We start from the raw sequence: 26517 nt of genomic DNA, 5'->3' as shown, positions 1-26517 counted from the left end.
TGGAGGATGGGTTCTATTAACCAAGCCTCAAAATTATAGGGCAGTGTCGTACTTGTCAGCTGACAAACCAGAAAAAGCAGAACACGGGGCTATACACACTTTTCCTAGTTCCATTTGCCTCTTGGCAGGACATCAGTATGGACTTCGTGCTTGGGCTCCCCAAGACTATTCGGAAACACGATTCCATATTTGTTGTCGTGGACTGTTTTTTAAAATGGCCTACTTCATTCCTTGTTCGAAGACCTTCGACGCATCTCATGTTACCAAGTTGTTCTTTAGTGAGGTTGTCAAACTGCATGGGTTATCCAAAACCATAGTGCCTGAACATGACGTGCAATTCATGAGTTATTTTTGGAAGACACTATGACATATGATGAATACTAGGTTCCAATTATCTTCTGCCTACCACCCTCAGACCGATGGTTAGACCGAGGTGGTCAATAGGAGCTTAGGAAATTTGCTCAGGTGTTTAGTGGGGGAACACACCAGGACGTGGGACACTGCACTACCTATCGCCGAGTTTGCATTTAATAGTTCTATCAATAGATCCACAGGTTTTAAGTCCTTTTGAAGTTGTTACTAGTTATAAACTTAGGAAGTCTATTGATCTTGTCCCTATGTCCCTGTCCCATAGGCCATTAGAGTTTGCAGAGTCCTTTGCACATCACATTCATTTATTGCATCAAGAAAGCAGGCGAAAGATCAATACTAGTAATGCACATTCCAAAACTTTTGCAGACCAACATAAACGATTCAAGGAAATCAATGTAGGGGACTTTGTGATGGTCTACATTAGGCCAAGCGGTACCCTCAGGGAGCCGTTCATAAATTACACGTGCATAGTGTTGGACCATTCAAAATTATAAAACGAAACGGTTTCAATGCTATGTGGTAGATTTTCCACCTTACATTGGAATTAGTTCCACATTCAATGTGGATGATCTAGTTGCATTTCATGGGACCACGAATACCTTGTCCAACCTTTCGCCGAACCATCCTGATTTCTCATACCTTTCCCTTTATCCATGACCCATTCTCGACCCATCTTCCTAGCCTCTACATCCCATACCTACCCTTCCCACACTCAGAGAGGAGATAGATGATATCCTGGATCATCAAATAGTATCGACGTCAGACGGCGGATTTCAAAAGTTCCTGATCAAGTGGAAGTCACGCTCAGCTTCAGATTGTACGTGACTCACTGAGAAGGAGCTTCAGAGACTTGATCCTAACATCTTAGAGTGGTTTAGGAGTTTTGTTTCGCCAGTGGCGAAACCTTCACAGCTAGAGAGAGTTGATGGGGACATCACGCGCACGCGCACGGCCCCCCACCCTACTCGACGACGACCTCTATGGAGGACCTCTTAGTTAGGGAGTTGTGCTATGGAGCATTGGAGTGGACCCGATTATCATGGGGATTCCACCATTGGATCCCATGATCGTGGCCCACTACCCTAGATGATCTAGTATTTTGAGTTTCGGTTATTATCGTTATTAGGAACATCATGAACGACTTTGATTGCGTTGATTAATTGTTATTTTTATTACTCCGTCTCTAAGTAATAGTGTGCGCACATGACGTGGCTTTTGGGGTTTAGGGTTTTTCTTATAAATAGGCAACCCCATGTAGGGTTTTTCATTGAGGTTTATGAATAAAATTCTGCGTTTTCTTCTTCTTCTCTAGTTCTCTGAGTTGAAGAATTTAATTGGGTGCGAAACCCTCCCTTCTCGAAGGGCTAACTACCGTGGTGCGAAGCCACAACCATCCCAAATCGTTCCCACACCTACACCCCACATCCCTCATCTCCCACAACCATCCCATCTTCAGATTTATCCTTTTTTAACACTTAAGTTCTCTTCTACAACAGATTTTCAGATTCTGGTCCACCAGGGGGCTAAAACTTCGGCGGATCACCACGCGAAACGGCGTTTTTTTTTTTACATTTTAAGCTCCGTTTTTGATGTTTTTTCAAACTTCTTGCTTCTAAACTGTTTCTCACTCCTACTACTAATTTGGACCAACCTTGGCTGGATATTTGAGGAAAAAACACATTATATTGCGGATTTTGTTGAATCATAGCTTGGGGGGGTATTTTTCAGAAATTTGTCAAAAATAGGTATTTATACTTTTTTAATATGTTTTGCTGTTTTAATCAATCTCATATGATGTGTTAATCATAGTAGAACATGTTAATATGCATTTTACAGATTTGGGGTGCCATTTAATATTTTTTTAATATATTTTCTATTTACGCATGAATTTTGCCCCTGTTATTTTAAATTCAAAAAATCAATTTTTAATGATTGTTTTGCTGTTTTAATCATGCCATATGATGTGTTAATCATAGTAGAACATGTTAATATGCATTTTACAGATTTGGGGTGCCATTTTATATTTTTTAAATATTTTTTTCTATTTACGCATGAATTTTGCCCCTTTTTTTAAAATTCGAAAAGTCAATTTTTAATAATTGTTTTGCTGTTTTAATCATGCCATATGATGTGTTAATCATAGCAGAACATGTTAATGTGCATTTTACAGATTTGGGGTGCCATTTTATATTTTTTAAATATTTTTTTCTATTTACGCATGAATTTCGCCCCTTTTTTTTAAAATTCAAAAATCAATTTTTAATGATTGTTTTGCTGTTTTAATCATGCCATATGATGTGTTAATCATAGTAGAACATGTTAATGTGCATTTTACAGATTTGGGGTGTCATTTTATATATATTTTATATATTTTTTTCTATTTACGCATGAATTTTGACCCTTTTTTTTTAAATTCAAAAAATCAATTTTTAATGATTGTTTTGCTGTTTTAATCATTCCATATGATGTGTTAATCATAGTAGAACATGTTAATGTGCATTTTACAGATTTGGGGTGCCATTTTATATTTTTTAAATATTTTTTTCTATTTACGCATGAATTTTGCCCCTTTTTTTTTAAAATTCGAAAAATCAATTTTTAATGGTTGTATTGCTGTTTTAATCATGCCATATGATGTGTTAATCATAGTAGAATATGTTAATGTGCATTTTACAGATTTGGGGTGCCATTTTATAATTTTTTAATATTTTTTTCTATTTACGCATTAATTATGGCCCTTCTTTTTTAAATTTAAAAAATAATTTTTTAATGATTGTTTTACTGTTTTAATCATGCCATGTGATGTGTTAATCATAGTAGAACATGTTAATGTGTATTTTACAGATTTGGGGTGTCATTTTATAATTTTTTTCTATTTTCGAATTAGTGACTTTATGTTTTTATTTGCTTATATTGGACAGGTTTTGCCTTGGAGCTTCTTAGGGTTTAGTTAGAATATAAAATCATCTTTATTAACATAGGTCATACACTCATACTCAAATCTAATTATCTAGTGTCTACCTAAGCCTAAAGAAATGTCTGGGTCTGGCCAACAACAAGTAAGTGATGATATTGGATGGCAACATTGTGAGAGGGTTGGTGGTACTAGGCACCAAATGAAGTGCAAGTATTGTGATAGACTAGTGACTGGTGGAATTACCCGTCTCAAACAACATTTGGCACATCGAAAGGGTCAAGTTGCGCCATGTAGTAGAGTACCGAAAGAGATAATGCTTTTAATGCAAGCTAGTCTGGATGAGTCGAAGGGTAAACGTGCCGCTATACAAAAGAAGAAAGATGATGTTTTGGATGCAGCTCGACAGAATGTTTGGTCCCGAATATATGGGCATTCGTGATGAAGATATTATCGATTCTGACGAAGATTCAGATCGAGAACTTACTATAGCTAGGAGAGAGAGCTTGCGTCAAGCTCGTGAAGAGGAAGAACGTCGCCTCATGTTTGGCACGCATGGGTCGGTGCGTGATAAGGGGGGGGGGAGTGGGAGTGGGAGTGGGAGTGCAATTGGAAGTGCAATGTGAGTGGGGGTGGGGGTGGGGGTAGGTTTGGTGGGTTACGACGTATGTTTGGGAGCCGACGACGACATCTTCACATGATGCCCCTATACGTTTGGATGAAGAAGTAAATGAGCCTAGAGACCCTCTATTGATCCAATCCTATTTAGGAAAGAATCAACTAAACAAAAGAAGATAAAACAAATGTGGAGTAGAACTTCCGTTGAGAAATTAGGTAGAGCAACCAGAAAGTTATTTATACATGCCAACATACCTCCTAACGCAACCAATTCTCCATATTGGCAGTTGGTAATTGAGCAGAAGCAAGTGAAGGAATAAAAGCTCCCACGGCTAAGGAGATTAGGGGGAAATGGACAGATGCAGAGTATGCGGATGTGAAAGCATACGTGGCTACCTTTAAACCTGTATGGCAAGCCAGATGATGCACAATCATGTGTGATGGTTGGACTGGCCCAACCAGACGCAGCATGATCAACTTCATGGTATACTGCCACTTAGGAACTATATACCACAAATCAATTGATGCCTCGGAGGTAACAAAAAATTCTACTTATATTAATGGACTAATGGATAAAGTTGTGGACGAGATTAGAGAGGAGAATATAGTACAGATTGTGACAGATAATGAAGCAACATATAAGCTTGCAGGACATGTTGATGGATAAGAGAAAACATCTTTTTCAGTTACCATGTGCTGCCCATTGTATTGATCTTATATTGGAAGATATTGGGAAGAAGAAGAATATTAAGGAAATGGTCGAAAGGGCAAGGGAAGTGACGACGTTTATTTACAACCATAATCAAGTAGTTGCAATAATGAGAAAGTTCACGAAAGGAAGAGAGTTGTTGAGGCCTGCGGCGACTAGATTCGCAACAAACTTTATAGCATTAGAGAGTTTATTCCAGCATAGGGAAGAGTTGAGTGAGATGTTCGCTTTTCGAGAATGGCTCAACACAAAACATGGGAAGAAGACATCAGGAACACCGGTCAAAGTTGCGAACACCATACGAGATAACAAATATTGGAAGAAGGTTAAGGCGATCCTAAATGTGATGGAGCCACTAATGAGGGTACTCCGTCTTGTCAAAACCGATGAAGCACTTACCATGGGCTTCCTATATGATGTCATGGATAAGGCAAAGTTTGCAATTTAACGTGATTGTAGAAGCTGTGAGTTTTATTGGAGGATGATTGACAAGAGATGGACAAGACAACTCCATCACGATCTTCATGTAGCAGGTTACTACCTAAATCCTAGGTACAGATATGCCCAATCATTTGTTGCGGATAATGAAGTACGTGTCGGGCTAAAGAATGTGATAAAGAGATAAGAGCCTGACTTAGATAGGCAAATAAAGGCGTTGAAAGAATTAGATACATTTGGAAATCGCCTAGGTAGCTTTGGAGATGCTCTTGCATAGTATGCAATATCTAGGTTGCAACCGGTCGAATGGTGATGAATTTCGGAGAGAGTATGAAGGCTCTCCAAAAAATTGTAGTAAATGTTTTGAGCCAGATAACTTCTAGCTGCGAAAGGAATTGAAGTTGTTTTGCACTTATTCATTTAAAGAATATGAATTGATTACAGACTAGGACATTGGACAGACTTGTCTTCATGCACTACAATATGAAGCTAAGAATGTGACCACATCATATGAGCATTACAGCCGCTGATGACACAGACTACTGTCTAATAAACTTGGACAATATTTATGATGAAGACGACTCGCTTCTACTTTCGTTGGAAACAAGGGAAAAACAAATTGAAGAGGATAGTGAAGAATCGGAGATTGATGACCCACAATACGCACAGTGCAACAAGAGAGTTGTGCAACTGTGTTGGACCCAGAAAGAGGGGCAGCTTTTATGCCAAGTACAACTCAAGATCAACAGAAGAGTACAGGCAGTGGTAGTGTGACTGTGTTAGATGATGGTGATGATGACGCCCCTGCCATTGGTGATGGCACTTCTGGTGTTGCTCAGTGCCCTATACAGCCGTCTACAGATCACGATGTCGATGAACAGCGACGAGGTGGTACACGAGGTCGGACTTATGAGTGTACCGAGTCACGATACAGCCAGCAGGAGGTGGGTACATCTAGTGGTGCACCAGGTCCGAGAGGTTCGGAACATCAACAGGCTCATGGTCTTGGTTATTATGATGGATATTCTTATGGTGAATTGAATTATGATGGTTATACTGAGCCTGTTCCATCACATTCATGTTGGAGTAGTCCTCCGATCAATATCCATATGATTATAGATATCCGATCCAAATCCAAGTTACTCATCACAGAGACACATTCTCAATCCCAAGATTCTCAACTGAGTATGGGCACCGGATGGCTATTCGACGGCACCGGTGGATATCCTTATTCCGGTCGAGTCGTTGCCTAGTCGGGATCAGCATCCTCTAGTTTCGTTGATCTAGTATTTCCTTCCGAGCACCGGATATTATGGATATGTAGCACCTACACCTATCGGACCCTCAGACTGATGGTGACGATGACGATGATGTGGAGGTCGAGCAATCACAAAAAGGGATTTTCATTTTGGTGGTGACTTGTGATTGTGAGTATATATTTGTGTTAAGGTAAGTATTTGTTACAACAGACAACAACAGTATTATTGCAAGAAGCCATGCACACACTTGACACCGCCGAACTTGTATTTAAAATAGCTCCCCCGACAACCAATCAAGTAATCCTTAATCAAGTTGCAGGGGAGTATATCGACACTACTAATTTTTATTTTTATTTTTTTTTAATATTCATAGAAAGGAATCACACTATCACAGTCACGTGCACCACACTGCACAGGACCACCGGTATGTTCGAGAAATTCCTCAAAAATAATTGCAAACACCTAATGTAAGATATTTTCATTTTACATTCATTCTAATATATCTATCATTGATAGTAGATAGTTAGAAAATTAAATATATGAATTTTGTAGTCAAATTCAAGTTATCTGGTTCATAAAATTCATCAGACAGTCCGATACAACTTCTCACCAAAGAGTGGACCGTTACACTACCATAAACATGTTCCAATTTATAAATGAATGCATATTTGGAATGCTTAGAATATTCGGGATTTAATCCATATTTTTTCATATTTTTTTGGCAAAAAAAAAATTTTGCGCCGTTACGAGCCGTTACGCGGGCTAACTACCGTGGTGCGAAGCCACAACCATCCCAAATCGTTCCCACACCTATACCCCACATCCCTCATCTCCCACAGCCATCCCATCTTCAGATTTATCCTTTTTTGACACTTAAGTTCTCTTCTACAACAGATTTTCAGATTTTGGTCCACCAGGGGGCTAAAACTTCGGTGGATCACCACGCACTCACTGTACATCGGATCGTTTTGAAATTTGGCGTGAGAGAGGACCTCCCCTGGCAGACCAGACCCTAGCTGGACGTTTCCAGTTTTGTGGGCCCCATACACGTGCGGACAGAGGTTCACACACGTGCATTTAGGCCGGGCCGCTGTCCGCACGCGCGGATTGTCTCAGGTTCTGGATTTTTTCATCTTAAATCCCAAATAATCCCCAAATCTCAAGTTTTTTCCACTTTTACAAACCCTAGACTCTCCCCGAATTGAAACATGGTGAATCTCTTGAATTGGGGAACAATCCTTTACAAGAGTGGATGAATCTTATACTCCTTTGGGCATTGTTTGGTTTATAATTTTATTTGATCCAGTCCTAAACGAGTGTAGGCTTGGACCCTCGTATATTCCCCTGGTTGAATGTTTGATCATATGTGGGACGTGAAATTTTGTGATTGTTTAACATTGGTATAATCTATAGCTTGAAATCTTGCATGTCATATTTAATTTCATGTCCTGCATCACAAAGATGCCTTTAAACTTGTGAAGATGAGATAGAGTAAGGATAGGGATATAGATCGTGTAAGATGCATTAAGAGCGATGACTATAGATATTGGTTAAGAGATCAATGAAAGGTGGAGGAATTTCTCCCAGAACGTGTTAAATGACGAGTACTCTGAGAGCATAAGGATAGAAGTGATCATAAACTCAAATGAGGTTGGAGACTATCGGCACTTTCTTGGGATTAGGATATTTAAAGTGAAAGGAGCTTTGAAAATGACGAAAACAGGAAAGGCCTTAGGATCAGATGGTATATTGGTAGAGGTTTGAATGTGCATGGTAGATACTGGTTTATTTCGAGCTAACAAAGTTGTTCTACTATATTGTAAAATTGAAGAAAATGCCAAATGTACAGAGGGAATGTACCGTGGTACCTATTTGCAAGGAATAAAGGAGTCATTTGGAGTTGCACTATCATGGGGTTAAACTCGTGAGTTATATGCTATGAAACTTTGGGAGAGAGTGCTTGAGCAAAGATTAATGCATGACACAAATGTAAGAAAAATAATTTGGATAAAATGCCAGGAAGATCAACCATTGAGGCTATTTTCCTACTTAGATGGTTGATAGAGAAATATATGGAGATGAGGATCTTCATAGGATCGTTATTGACTTAGAGAAAGCATATGATAGGCTCCTCATAGAGAGTGTGTGGTGTGTGTGAGTGATCCAGGGTTCAATCCCTGGTATTGTTATCCTTTAGGAAAAAAGAATGATAGGCTCCTTAGAGAGATAATTTGGTGGGTGTTGGAAAACAAAGGAGATCCAAGAGGAAATATTAGCATGATAAAGGTTATGTATGAGGGATCGGTAACAAATGTGATGACTACTAGTGGAGAGACAAGTGGGTTTACAATTGTTATAGTCTTACACAAGGGTTGGCATTGCACTTTTATCTTTTTACATTGGTTATGGATGAGTTAACAAGGCACTTGCAAGAAGAGGTCCTTTAGTGTGTGTTGTTTGCAGATGACATAGTTTTGATTGTTGAGATGAGGGATGGGGTAAACACAAATCCAAAAATATGGAAGTATGCTCTAGAATCTAAAGGTTTTAAAATTAGTTAGACTAAAATAGAGCATATGGAATGTAGCAATAACAAGAGGGGTGGAATGGACAAATTAGTAGAGATTGCTAACCAATAAGTGTCCCCAAATCACCATTTTCAATATCCGAGGTTAATAAGTCATGAGAGTGGAGATATTGAGAAGGGTTGCTCATAGAATTCAAGTTAGGTGGAAGAAGTGGAGACGTGTCTCTAATTTTATGTGCTCACTGCATACCAATCGAACTGAAGGGGAAATTTTATAGGATAGCTATAAGACCAACAATGCTTTATGGGACAGAATGTTGGGTAGTTAAGGAACAACATGTTCATAGGATAACTATAGTTGAATTAAGGATGTTGAGATGGATGAGTGGCAAGACAAGGATGGATAGAATTAGAAATGAATGTATTTGAGGGAACTTAGGAGTAACACTGATAGGTAATAAGATAAGGGAAAGTAGACTTAGACGGTTTGGTCATATGTAACAAAGACCTAGGACTACTCTGGTTAAGAGTGAGTTGGTTCAAGTTGAAGGCTTTAAAAAGGCGAGGGGGAAGGCCCAAAAGTATTGATCGGCCCAGATGGTTGGGACTAGATGATCTGACGGTATGTACATGATCTTGGGACCTTCACGCAAAGCATAAGACAGACCACTATGATCAGTAGTCCACCTAACCTCTACAGGAGCAGAGAAATTTGATCACCCCCTCTAATTTTACGATTAATGGGCCCTTGAATTATAATCAATGGCTTAGATTGTTCAAAGGCAAGCCTGGTGGACAAGTAGGTATCATTACTCCTCCCTATTTTCTCTTTAGGAACTCTCTTGTTTTTGGAATTCTTTGAATAAGGGAATGGCTCCCCTTTTTATTGAGGGATCAGAGAGGATATGGGAAGAGTTGGGATGGGATAGAGCATCCCCCATCACATCTAATCTCTTTCCCATAACTCAAATCCCTTTGAAATTAAAATTCAAATTCATCGGAGAGAAAATTGAAAGAGGGATTATGGAGGGAAAAACATGTGGGATCCACCCACTAGTGGTTGCCAACAAGTGGGCCCCATAGGCCTATATCCGAAATCTCATACTCAATCATTTTATGGGATGGGCATAATATAGACCATCCATCTAGCTTGTATCATAACAACCAAAACCAAAAACTGCAATTGTAAGAATCCCCGTTGTTCTTAATTTCTAGCTAAAGTGCTATGTTTTCCTCCCCGGCACCACAAGAAAGGTTAAAATAGTGTCTCTTTTCGGTTTCCCTTAGCGGTTAAAGGCACGAAGGTTGCCTGACTCTTCTCAATCTCCATTCGAGTTAATGTATGACCTGTCAGCGGTACTAATCTACAAAGGAACTGCTGTTGACAGTGGCCATTATGTGGCGCACATTAAAGACATGTGCAACAGAAGCTGGTGGAAATTTGATGATGAGCATGTCTATGAGTTGGGTCTTCGTCCTTTTGGGGGCAAAAGTTTGAGCTCATTCGAAAAAGTCTGCTCTGTTGGGAATGTGAATCACATGAATACTTTTCAGTTATCATTTTCGGGTTTTAATATTAGTAGCCATAAAGAGATATTTTCATCAGACAAAGCTTGCATGCTGATGTATAATCGTATAAACACTGATGAGAATGGTAATAGACCCAAGAGAACATTGAGAACATGCAATGTGGGTGTAGATGGAGAGTGGGTTTCTGGAAATAGCTCTCTTCCATTGCATCTTTCTGGAGAGATAAAGGTATTGAATGCATCATATGACAACTGCCGAGAGTACCAGCTAAGCAAGGATAGACAGATGAATTATATCGCAGAATGCCAACAAGAAGTGAGATTGGTTCTTTCTCAAGCTCCAGTTCTTTCCCTTAAAGATTCTTTCTTTTGGATTTCAACAAATTAGCTTCATCGGCAGGCTAATAGCATCACTACCTTCATTGATAACAACCCAATTCGGTGCTCACATGGAAAAGTTCCAGTTTGAAAGGTTGGCTCCATGAAGCAGGTGTCGGATAGAGCTTGGTTCTCCATGTTCTTAGTGCATGGAGGGGGACCAGTTTTGGGGGGCAATGATTGTTGCAATCTTTACCTCAAGGATGAGGAAGCGAATATAGTTGCAGCTGATAGTTATAGGGACCATAGAGGATCCATGAGAAAATTCACCAAGGCGGTAATGATAAGATGTTATACTAACGGGAATTGATACTATGTATTTAAGCAATGGTTGTCACAATGGTTACACAAAACGAATGTTGATTCTCCATGCAATGTTGATAGTGAACTGACGGCTTCAATTCAATGCCCTCATGGAGCACTCTTGCCTAAACAAGCATCTGGAACAAAGCGTGTGTTGGTTCCAGAGAGCCTTTGGCTTTTCTCATTGAAAGTGCTACTACAGTTAAGCCCATGGATCCTTTGGGTTGGTCGCCCTTCCCTTTGGATTTGGAAACTTGTGCAGCTTGCTGTATGGAACTGACACAGGTGGCAAGCTCGGAGGATAGCATTAATGTAGGCAAGCTGAAATAGTGCTAGAATCATGAGAAGTTGTATAGGGGAAAAAACATTGCACTTTCTCCTGGTTGCAAGCAGTGTTGTCAAAATCGTGTGATTCACGATATGAATCATACGATTCATATCGTATTGTATGGATGTATGATTTGAATCGTACTCCCAAATAATCGTATTGAATCATATGAATCGTACGATAAGCATAGATTACATAAATGGGCCCAATAATTACTTAAAAAATCATTTTTTAAATTATTTTCTTCTTCTTTCTTTGTATCCTTTTGCTCGTAAAACATGTAAAAGGCCTCCCCTATTAAATATATCCTTTTTTTTTTCTTTTTTTTTTTTTTTTTTGAGAGAGAGAGAGAGAGAGAGAGAGAGAGAGAGAGAGATGCAAGAGGAGATTTGGGGATTTTGATATTAAAAAACCCACAACAAAGAAATCAAAATACTATTCACAATGGAATCGAATGCCATTTTTTCTAACATGATTCAACACTTAAGAAAGGTACAAAAGAACAAAATTATTAAAGGACTCTTTCTTGTATGTTTTTTAAGGTATTTTTTTTTTTTTTTTCGAAAGACAACAAAAGAAAACAAAGAAAAAGATAAGAATCCTTTAGTATCATGATATGTATACCATTTACATTTTCTTAATTGATAATATCATGATATATATTACTTTTTTGGGACATTTTGTGGGAAATGGATGATTAATGAGCCTTTAATCTTTTCTGATTTACTTATATATATATTTTTTTCATTTGTTTTTTATATGTATATTTTTAAAATCAGAAAAAAATCTTATGATTTACGGTACTATTCGTGATTCGATGCGATTCAACCCCCTTTTACGATTTGCGATACAATAACGATTTTGACAACATTGGTTGCAAGTATTACTTGTTGCCTTCATCATAGTTGTCCATGGGGAGAAGTGTGAAATCAAGTGGGAAGAATGTTTCTTCTTCTGTAGAGCTCAAAGGGTTGGAAGGTGTCATCAATTTGATAAGATGTTTTAAGCATTCGTGACTGCTGTAAAGGCTCGTTTATTTAACTTGCAAACGTGGTGCCATCATACAGCGAGCTTCAGCAAGCAATGGTTTGACACTGATAACGAAGAGAGACTAGAAGTTCTTTTGTGAGTGGAGAGTTCCTGAAGCAAATGCCATAGTTGAAAAATCGATTTCATCAGTGGCAAGGGAAATAAATTAGTAGGGTCTTGTGATGACAGGGCGAACGACGAGGTTGAGTGTAATAAACCTATCATTAGGACTAATCTAGAGATATGAGAAAATTGCATTGGGGAAAGAGAGAGCCACGAGTTGATGTGGAAGCTTAATTATCACGATGAAGATATATGCATTTTCATTGTTCATGGGAAGGAAGCTCCACAATCATTTCTAGAAGCTTACTACACCACATATACTTCCAAGCATTCTCGAAGAAACGAATCCTCTAGTTTGATCGACTTGAAGGTCTCTAGCTCTATGTCAATCCACAAGTTGAAGATGATGATATGGGAATCATTTGGGGTTGTTAAAGAGAAACAGAAGCTTCGCAAAGGCTCGATGGAAATTAGGGCCATTGATACCACCACTTTGGCTGATAATAATGTCTTTCCCGGAGATGTCCTATGGGCCATGGACACAAGGATTCATGAGTATCATGACATAGCTGATGAGATTTCAGTCCAGCAGGAGTCTCGACAGGTTGAGGAAGGGTTACGGGGCACTCTTTTAACATCGAACCCCTTGTGTCAAGAAAGGCAGCAATGCTTTGAGGTGATATGTGGAGGGATGTTCGCTGCAAATCCTTACGTTGGACACGTTTTTCCAAGCAATTCTTGTGCTTCATTTGGGTTGTGTATAATTGAGAAAATTTGTTCTTGTCACAGTGTGACTTTCAAGATGTTGGGTCATCAGACAATTGAAATGTTGTTTACTTCAGCAGTTTCTTCTAGCCTACCATACCATGTTATGCAACAGCATCATATTTTTAAAGGAAAATGATGAAAAGAGATGGGAAAAGAACCTGCAAGTTCTGACTTTTGTAACATTACATGACTAATAAAAAAAGGTCTTTAAAAAAATGGTATATGGTGTGTCTGTCGAGTGCGTAGCTACAGCTAGGTGTTTCATGTGTTGGATGCATGTTGATGCTCATCTTGTAAAAGGGTGAAGTGTCTTTGTCATTCATGAAATATATCCCCTATTACCAACACGAGGATATATGCACGAAAGCACCCTATATCTTGTTTGGATCATCTAGTATGATGTTTAAAGATATTAACTAACATCACAACTTTCAAATTAGTTTACAGCTGATGCAACGTAGATTTCCGGTGAAGTGAATGCTCATCGATCTAAAGAAAGAAATAAAATCTTGTAATTTGATTAATGAAGCAAACTTAAAGGAGGTTGTGTTGGTGTTACAATTAAAATAAAAAGGTATTTTGCATTCACTAAGACCTTGGCTTTATTGATATTCACTCTAAAAGTCAAAGTGTATCTATCTTTTGGGGAAACATTTCCCAACTTTTTGAGATTGTACAAGACCATCCACATCTTAATTGATATGCCTATGCCCGATTGGGTAGGTTTTAATCTACACATAAACTAAGATAAGACAACCCTAATCCAGAGTCTGAAAACCCACTTCATTTGTGGACCCCTCCTCAATTGCTTGATATCCTAGTGGATTTCCAAAGCGTGTTATGAAAGTTGATACTATGAACATTGGTCACTAGGATCACGCTCATGGGGGCCCTTTCAGGCTTTTTGCTTGTGCGATTATGTTGCTTGACTCAGGGTGTTAGATATTTGACTTGGAATCACCACTAGCTAGTTAACTCAAATTTCCACAGTCAGCTAGACCTTGCAAAATCCTTAAACTAGAGAATCCGGGGATTTCTTGTTTTAAAATGACTCTTAATTTGCGATATGGGATTCCGAGTAAGGGACCACGGTGACTAAGAAGGAAAGGGTTAGGCACCTTCTTAGCCTGCATGAATGTATGGTCACTACTTCATATAACTGGGCAAATTGTAAGGGATTAGATTAGTCTAGCATTAAACAGTGCAAGGAATGGATGATATGCAATGCAATAGTGTAATGTCCAACTTAGGAGCGGGAGTGAAGGATTGGCAAGGGCAATCCGACCAGGACCTGTTTACCTGAAGAGGGACATTAAGAAAGAAAGATCTCCGGTTGATTCTAGTTTTTAGTGTGACAAGGTTCAAGGAATTAACGAGTCACAAAGCATACACTTGAACCGACTATAGCGGCAGGACTTTGAGAAGAGATGTGCTAATTTAGATGTGTAGAATACATGGATGATGCGAATGAGAGGTGCAATGTCCAACTTAAGAGTGGGAGTGAGGGATCAACAGAGGCGATCCATCAGGACCCGTTTACCTAACGAGGGATGGTAAAGAAATAGAAAAACCCAGTTTGTTTGAGTTTTTGATGGGTAGAATCCAGGAATCGACAAGCCACAGAGTATACACTTGGATTGACTAGAGCAGGGAGGTGAGAAGGTAAATGATGATGAAAAGTCCAAATGTTAAGATGAATGCAGCTGATTTGCAGCTAGGCGAATGGGTGGACGGGTTTTGTAAGGATTGATTTGAGTGCAAGGTATCCTGTTTCAGTATCGGTTGGCGTAACGGTGCCCTCCGATACCGATACGGATATAGGGGTGTAACGGCAATACGGGGGCGTAACGGCCTGTAACGGTGCAATTTTATTTTTTTCGGCCAAAAAAATATGGATTAAATTTGGAATATTCTAAGCATTCCAAATATGCATTCATTTATAAATTGGAACATGTTTATGGTGGTGTAACGGTCCACTCTTTGGTGAGCAGTTGTATTGGACTGTCTGATGAATTTATGAACCAGATAACTTGAATTTGACTACAAAATTCATATATTTAATTTTCTAAATATCTAATTTATATACTTAACAATTTGATATCATTTCTCCCAATAGTTCTTTAAAAAAAAATTAAATTAAATTTAGGTATATGGCGTTGCCAATTTGGGGCTGACTTGGAGGACCAATCCATGCCCCAAATCAGCCTCAAATTCATGCAATTTATTGGCATTATCTCACTTATGAATTGGTGGACATTTATTGGATAGTGAATCATGAAAAAAATCAAAAGGCCCTATTTTAAAAAATAAGCGTCCACAAATTAACAATTAAAACTATTCAAACAATTTGATTTTGGTATTGTGAGTTAACAATTACAGTCCATAATTTAATTGGTAAGTTTTAAGTTAATACATGTCTCGTGTACAATTTTTTAAGGGCCCGAATTAGGTGGGACTCGGATTGTGAAGTGTAGCACACGAGTGTCAAAGTTTTTTGGGCCCCACCCGTGATGAATGTGTTATATCCACACCGTCCATCTATTTTGCCAAATAATTTTAGGGCATAAGCCCAAAAATGACGCAAATCCAAAGCTCAGGTGGATGTACCATAAGAAACAACAATAATTAAACGTCCACCATTAAAAATTTATTGGGGGCTACAAAAGTTTTAGATCAAGCTGACATGTGTGTTTTCCCTTCATCCACGTCAATGTGACCCTATTAACAGGTTAGATGGAAAATAAACATTAGTGGACCCTAAGAAAATTTTAATGGTGAGCATTCTATAACCATTGTTTCCTATGTTGTGGTCCACCTGAGATTTGGATCTTACTAATTTTTTGGATCATGACCTAAAATGATGTGGCAAAATGGATGGACAACATGGATAAAATACACACTCATGGTGGGCCCACGTGGCACGTGTACCATTTATTAACTCGTGCGATAAAAGCGTGCTGCGTAACTTGTACGCCGTCCATTCATTTGACGTCAGCAAGTCCCGTGGGTCTGATCATGAGGTATGTGTTATATCTAAACCGTCCATTCATTTGACGAGCTCGTCTTAAGGCTTGACACGAACAATAATACAGATCTAATTATCAAGTGGACCCCACTACAAAAAGCAGTGGGGGATTGAACGTCTACCATTGAAACCCTTTTTGGGATCACAAAAGTTTTGGATCAATATGAAATTTGTTTTTCCTCTTCATTCAGGTCTTTTTGACCTTACGAACAGATTGGATGGAAAATAAACGTTATGGTGGGCCCTACGAATTGTTTAACGGTGAAAATCATTATCTCCGCTATTATTTTTGGTGTGGTCTAGATGATCTTTGGATATGATTCATTTTTTGGGTAATGCTCTAAAACGATCTTTAAAAATAGATGAATGGTGTATAAATACATCACTGTGAAGCCCATGTAACTTTGATCTCCTTTGAACCGTTCATACAACTCGGAGCTTGAGGAGTGTCAGTGCTTGTCTTAGCATGACACATACCTACAACAACTATATAGCTGGTGTGTGGTACACCAGCCAATCTGCTTTCGATTTTTTTTTTTTTTTTTTCCGATACCAAATGAAAAAGAAGGGAGAGAGAGGGAAACCGAAAAGAAAAAGAGGGGTAGAGAGAGAGAGAGAGAGAGGAAGAAGAAGAAGCAGGCCCGCAGCCGTAGCAGTCTAGAAGAAGAAGAAGAAGAAGAGGAAGAAGAAAAAAAAAGGTATGTTTTTTTTTTCCTATTTTCTTTAATGGGGACGTAACGGCCGTTACGGTCACAAGATCCGGAGGGGGGGGGGGGTTTCGACCCCGTATCGCGTAACGGTGTCGGCCGTTACCGTTACGTATTGGCCGATACGGCCACATCATAACAGATACGGGACACCCTGTCTAAGTGTGAGTTGGATTGATCTTCTGATGTCTCAGGTGGTTGGGATTTAGGTGTGGGTAGATTGACTCAAGGCTAGAAGGGCTTCCTCTCGTTGCACTCTCCTTCTCTCCTCGGTGGATGGATGGGATAAGCTAAAGCTCTCTCTCCTTCACTCCCTCTCTCTTAAGAATGGATGATCTTAGGTCATGGGTGTAAGTGAAGAGGAATGAGGTATTTATAGGTGTGGAGGGTGGCACTTTGATGATTTTTTAAGTTTAGGGTTTAAAGAAGGCTAGGAGGGTTGTGATTGGTTGAGGGTATGGGTGTGCCATGTGGCACCTTACCATTGATTGGAAGGATGGTAAAATGTGTAATTTGGGGAAAACTAGGGGTAGAGTGGTCATTATAGCCCGAGTGATACGATTGAGGTGGGGATTAGAATTCTCTCTTTCACCTAACTACATCTCAAAATTTGAGGCGATCCACATGGCAGGCAGAGCATGATGCGCCACCTGTCATGTGGATGGGGCCCAGTTTTGACCAGGAGCTCCGGTGAGACTTGGGTACCTTGTCAGGCTTCTCACTCTTGGGTTGTTAGGTGCCTAAGGCCAAATGAGCTAGGGTTTGGGCTTGGACTGGGCTTTCGTTTTCAGGGTTCAGATGCATACAAATCAGTTGTACTATCCTGGGTGGGGTATCTACAGATACCTACGCAAGGTGTGGCTTTTTGTTTCTCATATGCCAGAATGAAATTTTGCACCCTTGAAAACAGCAACTAGCTGAATGGTCTTCTTGAGAATTATGGCTTTTATTAGCCCTGTGAACCATCATTTTCCTGTATCAAATAATATTGATATAATCATAGGAAGATGAAGATGGTCTTAAATGAAATAAATTCTAATAAATTCGAAATTGATTGATGAATAATTGATCGAGTTCACAACCCTTTAAATAAGGGTATCAAGCAATGGGAAAGAAATCATAATCAAACTACAACTCAAACTCCTAGAATCATGACTTACTATAAATAGTAAACTTACTATTTATAGGCGGTCGTGATGTCTACTAGTGCGCAAGGTTTTCGGCCAAAAATAGTAAGTGTCCTATTCGGCTTCACCAAACCGTTCTCCTAATTATTCTAGCTGGGCGCATCTCCTAAAGCCTGACAGATGAAGAGTTATAATCAAACTAAAACTTACTATTTATAGTAAAAATGAAATTAAAACAAGGAAACGACCATCGATCTAGGGGATTTTCACAATTCCGCGCTGCGTAACCCGGCGTTGGTTGGCTAAAGTAGCTCGTTCTACCCCAAAATCATATATTTATCTCAGATAACTCATTTCGGATTGCGAGATACGCCTGATTTAAGGTCCGATGGTCTCGATCACTTCTGTCATCGATCGGGCCTTTTCTGATCCATCTTGGCCATGTAACTGTCCGCGACCCGCTCTACATCAGTCTCCTCTATCTTAAAAGAACTCGTCCTCGAGTTCTCGTCTTGCTCTGGTTCATGATACTCGGTCAGGTCCGCAACGTTGAAAGTCCGTGAGATCGCCATGTCATCTGAAAGATCAACAACATAAGCGTTGTCATTGATCTTTTGGATGATTGATACCGGTCCAATCTTTTTATTCTTCAACTTGTTGTATGTTCCGATTGAAAATATTTCTTTGTGCAGATGGACCATTACTTGGTTGCCCACCTCAAACACCTTTTGTCACTGATGCTTGTCGGCTTGCTCCTTGTATTTTTCGTTCGATACATGTAGCTTGGTTTGTACTTCCGCATGAATGCCCATGATCTTGTCAGCCATATGTTCCGCTGCAATGCTCATGCCTGGGAGCTTGGGCAGAGGGACCAAGTCTAGTGTGTGGTGAGGGACTCGTCCATAAATAACCTGGAACGGGGATTTCCCTGTCGAGCGATTCACCATGTTGTTGAATGCAAACTCCGCTTGAGACAAAGCCAAATCCCACTGCTTCGGTTTTTCTCCTGAAATACATCGAAAGAGGTTTCCCAACGTGCGATTCACAACCTCAGTTTGACCGTCAGTCTGTGGGTGGTAGGCGCTGCTGAACTGAAGTCGTGTATCGAATCGAGTCCACAAAGTCCGCCAAAAGTGGCTTATGAACTTCGTGTCACGGTCAGAAGTAATAGTCTTGGGAACCCCGTGTAGCCGCACAATTTCTCTGAAGAATAGATTCGCCACGTGTGTTGCATCGAGAGTCTTCTTGCATGGAATAAAGTGCGCCATCTTGGAGAAACGATCTACTACCACGAACACCGAATCCATGCCGCGTTGTGTTCGTGGGAGACCAAGCACGAAGTCCATAGATAAATCCTCCTAAGGGCCGTCAGGCACGGGTAATGGAGTGTAAAGGCCCGTATTATGAGATTACCCCTTAGAGGTCTGACAAATATAACAATGTTGGATTGCCTTTCCTACATTACGTACCAATTGCGACCAGTAATACCGTTCTTCCACAAGAGCTCGCGTCTTGTCTCACCCAAGGTGTCCACCGATGTCACCTCCATGTAGCTCTTGAATTATTTGTTCCCTTAGTAAACTGTTTGGGATGCACAGTCGATTTTCTTTGAAAAGGAACCCATTTTGCATATATAAGTCACCGGGGTGACCTTCTTGGCATCTAACCCATGCGTCTTTGAAGTTGTCGTCATCGGCATATATGTCTTTAAGGCGCTCGAACCCGATAACCTCATTGCTCATAGTGACTAACAAAGTTGCACGGTGACTCAGTGCCTCGGCTACTTTGTTCTGTTGCCCTGACTTATGTTTTAGTACGAACGTGAATTCCTGTAAAAACGAGATCTATCTAGCATGCACACGGTTAATGTTAGCTAGACTATTAATGAATTTGAGAGCTTGATGGTCCGTGTAAAGTATGAATTCCCTTTGAATCAAATAATGTCGCCAGTGCCGCAGTGCCTGGACCACCACGTATAACTTGATCTCAAATGTAGACCACTTCTTACGTGCATCGCTAAGTTTCTCACTGTAGAAGGCTACCGGCTTACCTTCTCGAGACAAAACGTCCCCAATTCCGACATATGAGGCATCACATTCGACTTCAAACAGTTTGTCGAAGTTGGGAAGTACAAGAACCGAGGTCGTGGATAATCTGTGCTTGATTTCGGCAAAGCTCTTATCAGCTTCGTCAGTCCATTGAAACTGCCCTTTCTTCATGCAATCTGTGATTGGTGACACAATGGTACTGAAATTTTTCACGAACCGACGATAGAATGTCGCCAGTCCATGAAAACTTCGCACTTCGTGAATATTTGTAGGAACCGGCCATTCTCTGATTGCCTTCACCTTTTCCTCATCCACCCGAATGCCCGTGGATGTTACAACAAAACTCAGGAACAATAGGCTATCAGTCATGAAGCTGCACTTTTTAAAATTGAGGTACAGTTTATTTTTAGTGAGCACTTGAAGGACCTTCTTGAGGTGTTCCATATGGGTGGTTTCGTCTTGACTGTATATCAAAATATCATCGAAGTAAACCACAACGAACCGCCCAATGAAAGGTTTCAGAACTTGGTTCATCAATCTCATAAATGTGCTAGGCGCATTCGAAAGACCGAAGGGCATGACCATCCATTCGTATAATCCTTACTTGGTCTTAAAGGCTGTTTTGTACTCATCACCTGGCCGTATTCGAATATGATGTTAGCCGCTCCTTAAGTCCAATTTAGAGAATATTTTCGCACCTTCTAGCATGTCTAGCATATCGTTCAATCGTAGTATACGAAACCTGTATTTTATAGTGATTTTATTGATAGCTCGGTTGTCGACACACATGTGCCAACTCCCATCTTTCTTTGGAGTTAATTGAGCTGGTACAGCACATGGACTCATCCTTTTCGAATAAGACCCTTACGGAACAACTCATCTACTTGTCCTTACAAAATCTCGCACTCATTCGGACTCATTCAATGATGAGGACGATTAGGTAAACTGGACCCGGGGACAAAGTCGATATGGTGTTGGATATTCCGCATGGGGGGTAACCCATCGGGAAGGTCATCGGTCCAGATTTTTTTGAATTCATATAGCAAGGGCCTTAGTCTTTCAGGGATGATGGTAGGCTCGAGTTGTTCCCTTTTTACAATTAATACATAAGTTTGTCCTATTTCTTTGGATTCTTCCACGAAGTCCCGTATGGTTAAGAGAAAACGGCCCTCCACTTTAGAAGTTTCAGGTGGTCCCTCTGGATCCATAGGGGCCAATATGGTCTTACGGCCGTCCTCGATGAAGATATATATGTTATCTCACCCTTTATGAGTGGCGTCACGGTCAGATTGCCAGGGTCGACTGAGTAGTATGTGACATGCTTTCATGTCAACCACATCGCATACTACTTCATCCTTATAATGTTTGCTAATTGAAAAAGATATGGTGCACCGTTCAGTTACCTTTGTTTTGTTGACCTTCTTGATCCAACGATTGTATATGGGGAGGGATGACGCTCTGTTTTCAATTGTAATTTTTTCACCATGACCTTGGAGACGATGTTCTACTAGTTCCATTGTCAATGATCACGCCACAAACCTTTCGATTCACCGTACACCTAGTGCGGAAGATGTTATGCCGCTGTGGATGCACTTTTTTTCTTGGCGCATATAATAGTCGCCTCACGACCAGCGACTTGCCGTGATCTTGCTGAATCCAACCCGAATCATCTGCCTCGTCCTCGGTGGTATGCTCCTGTTCTTCAATATCTGGATCTTCATAAGCGTTATCAGCACTACCATCATTGATGGCGAGGTTTGCCACTTTTCGCTGGGGACAAGTATTTGATAGGTGGCCCGGTTGGCCACAACGATAGCAGTTATCGGGCCTTGGCCGAGCATAGGGGTTCGGGATTCTACTTGGACCAGCAGCAGTCGATACGCCCCTTTGGGGTCTAGCTTGCCCACTTCCCTGATCTCGGTTCTCAAACGTAGGAGGTTGAGTGCGTGCTCCTACGGGCTCCTTTCCCTTAGGCTGTGCAGTTCCCTGGGGCAGACCGACTCCTTGCAGTAGGATAGGTCCGTGTGTTAGGACGTTCAAGTTGCACTTCTGCACGAGTAGCCAACTTGATCGCATCATTCATCATCCAGACGGACTGCATCTGGACCCGATCCTGGATAGCCATACGCAATCCACCGTTGAATCGGGCGACTTGCTGCGATTCAGTCTCGACCAAATCGTTACGCGCCGCCAGGCGGTAAAATTCTTCTGCGTATTCTCTCACCGACCGACTACCCTGTCGACAATTTTGGTATTGTTGGAATAATACCTGATCGTAATCGCTAGGGAGGAATCGGGCACGTAGTAGCTGCTTCATCCGCTGCCAGGTGCGGATTGGTGCTTTCGTCTGCCTGGTTCGCGCGAGTTGCAGTTGTTCCCACCAAGCTGAAGCTCCTCCTTTCAACTTGTAGGCCACAAGCTTGACCTTCTTTGCTTCAGGGATGTCCATATAGTCAAAAAATCGCTCAACTTCAGAAAGCCAATCGAGGAAATCCTCAATGTGTAATTGGCCATTGAAGCTAGGAATATCAACCCTCATCTTGAATTCTCGATCCGTTCGATCTACTCGATCGCCGCCATGTCTGGGGTGTTGGAAGAGTATGTCGTCGATTTCCTCCTCACTGGAGCCCCCTTCCTCAGGAATGACCCTTGGATGCACTGTCGGTACTATCCTGCGATCAGGGCGATTAATTGGGGGTGGAGGATTGCCACCAGGAACACGGAGTTGCCTTAGGTTTTCCGCCAAGAGATCCGCTATGCGGTCGATGGAAGCCTGCAGCCCTTGCATGGCTTGCTGATTCTCTCGTTGCGCTACTTCGAAAGCTGCCGCCGTTAAAGGTAAATTCCCTGGAGCACCGCCCATGGGATTGTTGCCCCACCAAGATGTTTGTGATAAATCCCTGTGTCCATCTGTTTTGCGACACAGGGGAGGACGTGAGGTCGAGCACCGTCTTCCTCAAGAGGATAACTATTCCGAATCCACGGAACTTCTCTAGACTCCTCACAGAGACTTCTCGAATCCACGAGGAAAGAAAGCAGAAAATAGAAATAAATTCTAATAAATTCGAAATTGATTGATGAATAATTGATAACGAGTTCACAACCCTTTAAATAAGGGTATCAAGCAATGGGAAAGAAATCATAATCAAACTACAACTCAAACTCCTAGAAGCCATGACTTACTATAAATAGTAAACTTACTATTTATAGACGGTCGTGATGTCTATTAGTGCGCAAGGTTTTCAGCCAAAAATAGTAAGTGTCCTATTTGGCTTCACCAAACCGTTCCCCTAATTATTCTAAGCTCTGGGCGCAACTCCTAAAGCCCAACGGATGAAGAGTTATAATCAAACTAAAACTTACTATTTATAGTAAAAACGGAATTAAAACAGGGAAACGACCGTCAATCAAGTGGTTTTTCGCAATTCCGGGCGGCGCAACCCGGCGTAGCGGGGTTGGTTGGCTAAAGTAGCTCGTTCTACCCCAAAATCATATATTTTACGTCAGCTAACTCTTTCCGAATTGCGAGATACGCCCGATCTAAGGTCCGATGGTCCGGATCACTTCTGCCGTCGACCGGGCCTTTTCTGATCCATCTTGGCCATGAAACTGTCCGCGACCCGCTCTACATCAATGGTCTTCTTGAGAATTATGGCTTTTATTAGCCCTGTGCACCATCATTTTCCTGTATCAAATAATATTGATATAATCATAGGAAGATGAAGATGGCCTTAAATGATTGCATTCTATATGTATTTCTATATTCACAGATTTTAACACATGTATGATGGATGAGGTTTGTCACCAGCGACATTTTTGTCTTGTACCCATATGCAGTGGAGCCAGCTAGATGAACAGTCTGGATCCTCAGACGGCGTTCATGTGGTTGCAATATATATCAAGATGATATTGGTACAATCGTGGACAGTGAGGACCCAATGTTCTAGGATTCGTCTCAATGATATTGCGATGGGCCTTACAGTGGATCGGGGATAGTGGAAAAAAGGATTAGAAAATTTTAACACTGATTAATTTAACTCCTTTCCTTGAATATGGACATTTTTTTTTGCGGGCCATTGATTAAATGTTAAAATCTGCATCCACGATCAGCTGTCAATCTCTTCCAATCCATGGTTTGGATTTACGACATAAACCCGGATCCAACAGATGCAAATTCATTGGATCTGGGGAACCATCGAGGTAGATGGTTCCCTGTTGCGGCAAGATCTGATTGGGCCATTTGCCACTGTCAGAAATGGGCCCTATTCAGTTGAGTACGTACTACACCATGGGGCCCATCTCTGACAGTGGCACGTGGCTGAATCAAATCCTGTTGCGTCAGGGAACCAGCCACCTCAGCGGTTACTCGGATGCACTGGATCTGCATCCAATGGTTATAGTTCTTACATATCCTGTATCGTTGAGATGGGAAGGTGCCCAGTTAATCAACTTGTAAATAAGTGATTAAACTATCTCTTAATTTAATTAAATAACATCTGAATTTTATTTATAGAAATGAGATTTACACCCCATGCTTTTGATAAATAGATGCTTTTTCTCTGCTTTTGGTAGTATAGTTCTAAAAAGTGTATTGTACTGACACCAAAATGTAGAAAAATGGGTGCATCTATAAACTCAAAAAAGTTTAGAGGATTTGATGCTGTATTGTGATCTTGGGTTAGTTTGTTGATTAGAGCTGATCACTGAGATATGGAAAATTCTAATGCAGGTCTGCTAAACACAATTACCTCTGTGGGATAAGCTAATGGCCAGCAATGGCGCAAAACAGCCATTGCTCTCAGGATTGGTAGATCCCCCCCATCAACCCAAACAAAAGATCAATCTCAAGAAAAGAAGACTCCGGCGCTGTAGAAGTGCTCCTACTGTAGATGTTTCATTAGAGAAGAAATGTGGGTTGTCTCCGCTTTCTCAGTCCATCTTGGGAAAATTCGATCTTTCTTTTACACAAGTAGGTCTACTCTTGGCGATCTACCTAGGAATCAGCGCATTATGCTTCTTTGCTGTTAAGAATCAGATCAAGGGTATCAAGACAAATGGTATTCTCGATTCATTGTATTTCTGTATTGTGACAATGACTACTGTTGGCTATGGAGACCTTGTGCCTGATAGCGTCCCGGCAAAGCTCCTTGCATGCCTTTTCGTCTTTACTGGCATGGCGCTTGTCGGGCTCATTCTCAGCAAAGCGGCTGATTATCTTGTAGAAAAGCAGGAGATCTTATTGGTTAAAGCCTTAAACATACGGCATGAAGCTGGGACAATGGAGATCATGAAGGAAATTGAAATGAACAAAGTAAAATACAAGCTTCTCGTGACCACAGTGGTTCTCATGGTGTTGATAGTTGTTGGAACAATTTTCTTATTGAAAATTGAGGACCTCAGCCTCGTCGATTCCTTTTACTGTGTCTGCTCCACCATAACGACTTTAGGATATGGGGATAACAGCTTCTCGACTGAAGGTGGACGGATCTTCGCTGTCTTTTGGATATTGATCAGTACTATCTGTTTGGCGCAGTTCTTTCTCTACATTGCTGAGCTCAACACGGAGCACAGGCAACAGGCGTTGGTTAAATGGGTGCTTACACGAAAGATGACATCTGGCGATCTTGAAGCTGCAGATCTTGATGATGACAGGGATGTGAGGTAAGGAAAGTCACTGCTGAAAATTTTAAATTCATCCACCAAAAAACATCTCAAAGAAAATTTAAAATTCATCCCCCAAAAAAGATCTCAAATTCCTCTTGTGCACATGGGTTGTTTTGTTCAGTGAATATATTTCAATCTGCCACTGTATTATGGAATGGACAGACTTTAGTTTGTGTTTGACATATAAGTACAAGATAAATATAAGATAAATGATAGCAATCCAAATTGTCAAAATCATCAGCCCAATTGCTGATGAAGCATATTGCTCAAATGCACTCACCAGGTGATTGTAACCATCTGATTTTACTTTTGATTTTGAACCCTATGATGATTTTTGTCAGATTGTTCCACTTGTTGGGATGCCAGAGTCAGATCACTATGGCCTTATAGCTATGAGCATTATTGAATGGTGTCCACTATTTTGACTCTAGATTGGCATGGATGCATATAGTGGTGCAAATGGGTTGGGTTGAGGGGGACACTGTACCCTACCCATTTAAGAATAGGGTAGGAATTGTGGATCCAAACCTAACCCACTGGGACAGATCGAAGTCAAAGATAGCTGACCTATTAATTTAGTGGGCCGGATCTGGCACCTCCTCCATACCCTACTTATTTACAAGGGTTATGTCTGGTTCGGGTATAGAAATTACATTTGAGTTCTCATACAAATAATGTTCCACACCATCCAATTAGTGGTGGCTATCAATT

The 26517-nt window shown here is 40.7% G+C and overlaps 1 protein-coding gene across 2 annotated transcripts in view; it reads left to right on the top strand.

Moving 5' to 3' along the window:
* LOC131219466 (two-pore potassium channel 1-like) overlaps positions 1-26517 on the top strand; it is a 68673-nt gene that overhangs the window by 5756 nt on the left and 36400 nt on the right. Inside the window, exon 2 of one of the 2 annotated variants that reach the window (XM_058214618.1) lies at positions 24872-25803. The exons of the other annotated variant lie outside the window; for it this stretch is intronic. Within the exon in view, the coding sequence (XP_058070601.1) occupies positions 24908-25803 (896 nt within the window). The 5' untranslated portion in view covers positions 24872-24907. The remainder of the gene's footprint in view (positions 1-24871; positions 25804-26517) is intronic. 2 annotated transcript variants of the gene reach the window in all.

The sequence above is a fragment of the Magnolia sinica genome, chromosome 11 (genome assembly GCF_029962835.1).
Source record: "Magnolia sinica isolate HGM2019 chromosome 11, MsV1, whole genome shotgun sequence".
In the NCBI taxonomy this organism is placed as follows: Eukaryota; Viridiplantae; Streptophyta; class Magnoliopsida; order Magnoliales; family Magnoliaceae; genus Magnolia; species Magnolia sinica.
The sequence above is the reverse complement of the archived record's forward strand: the minus strand, read 5'-3'. Positions and strand labels throughout refer to the sequence as shown.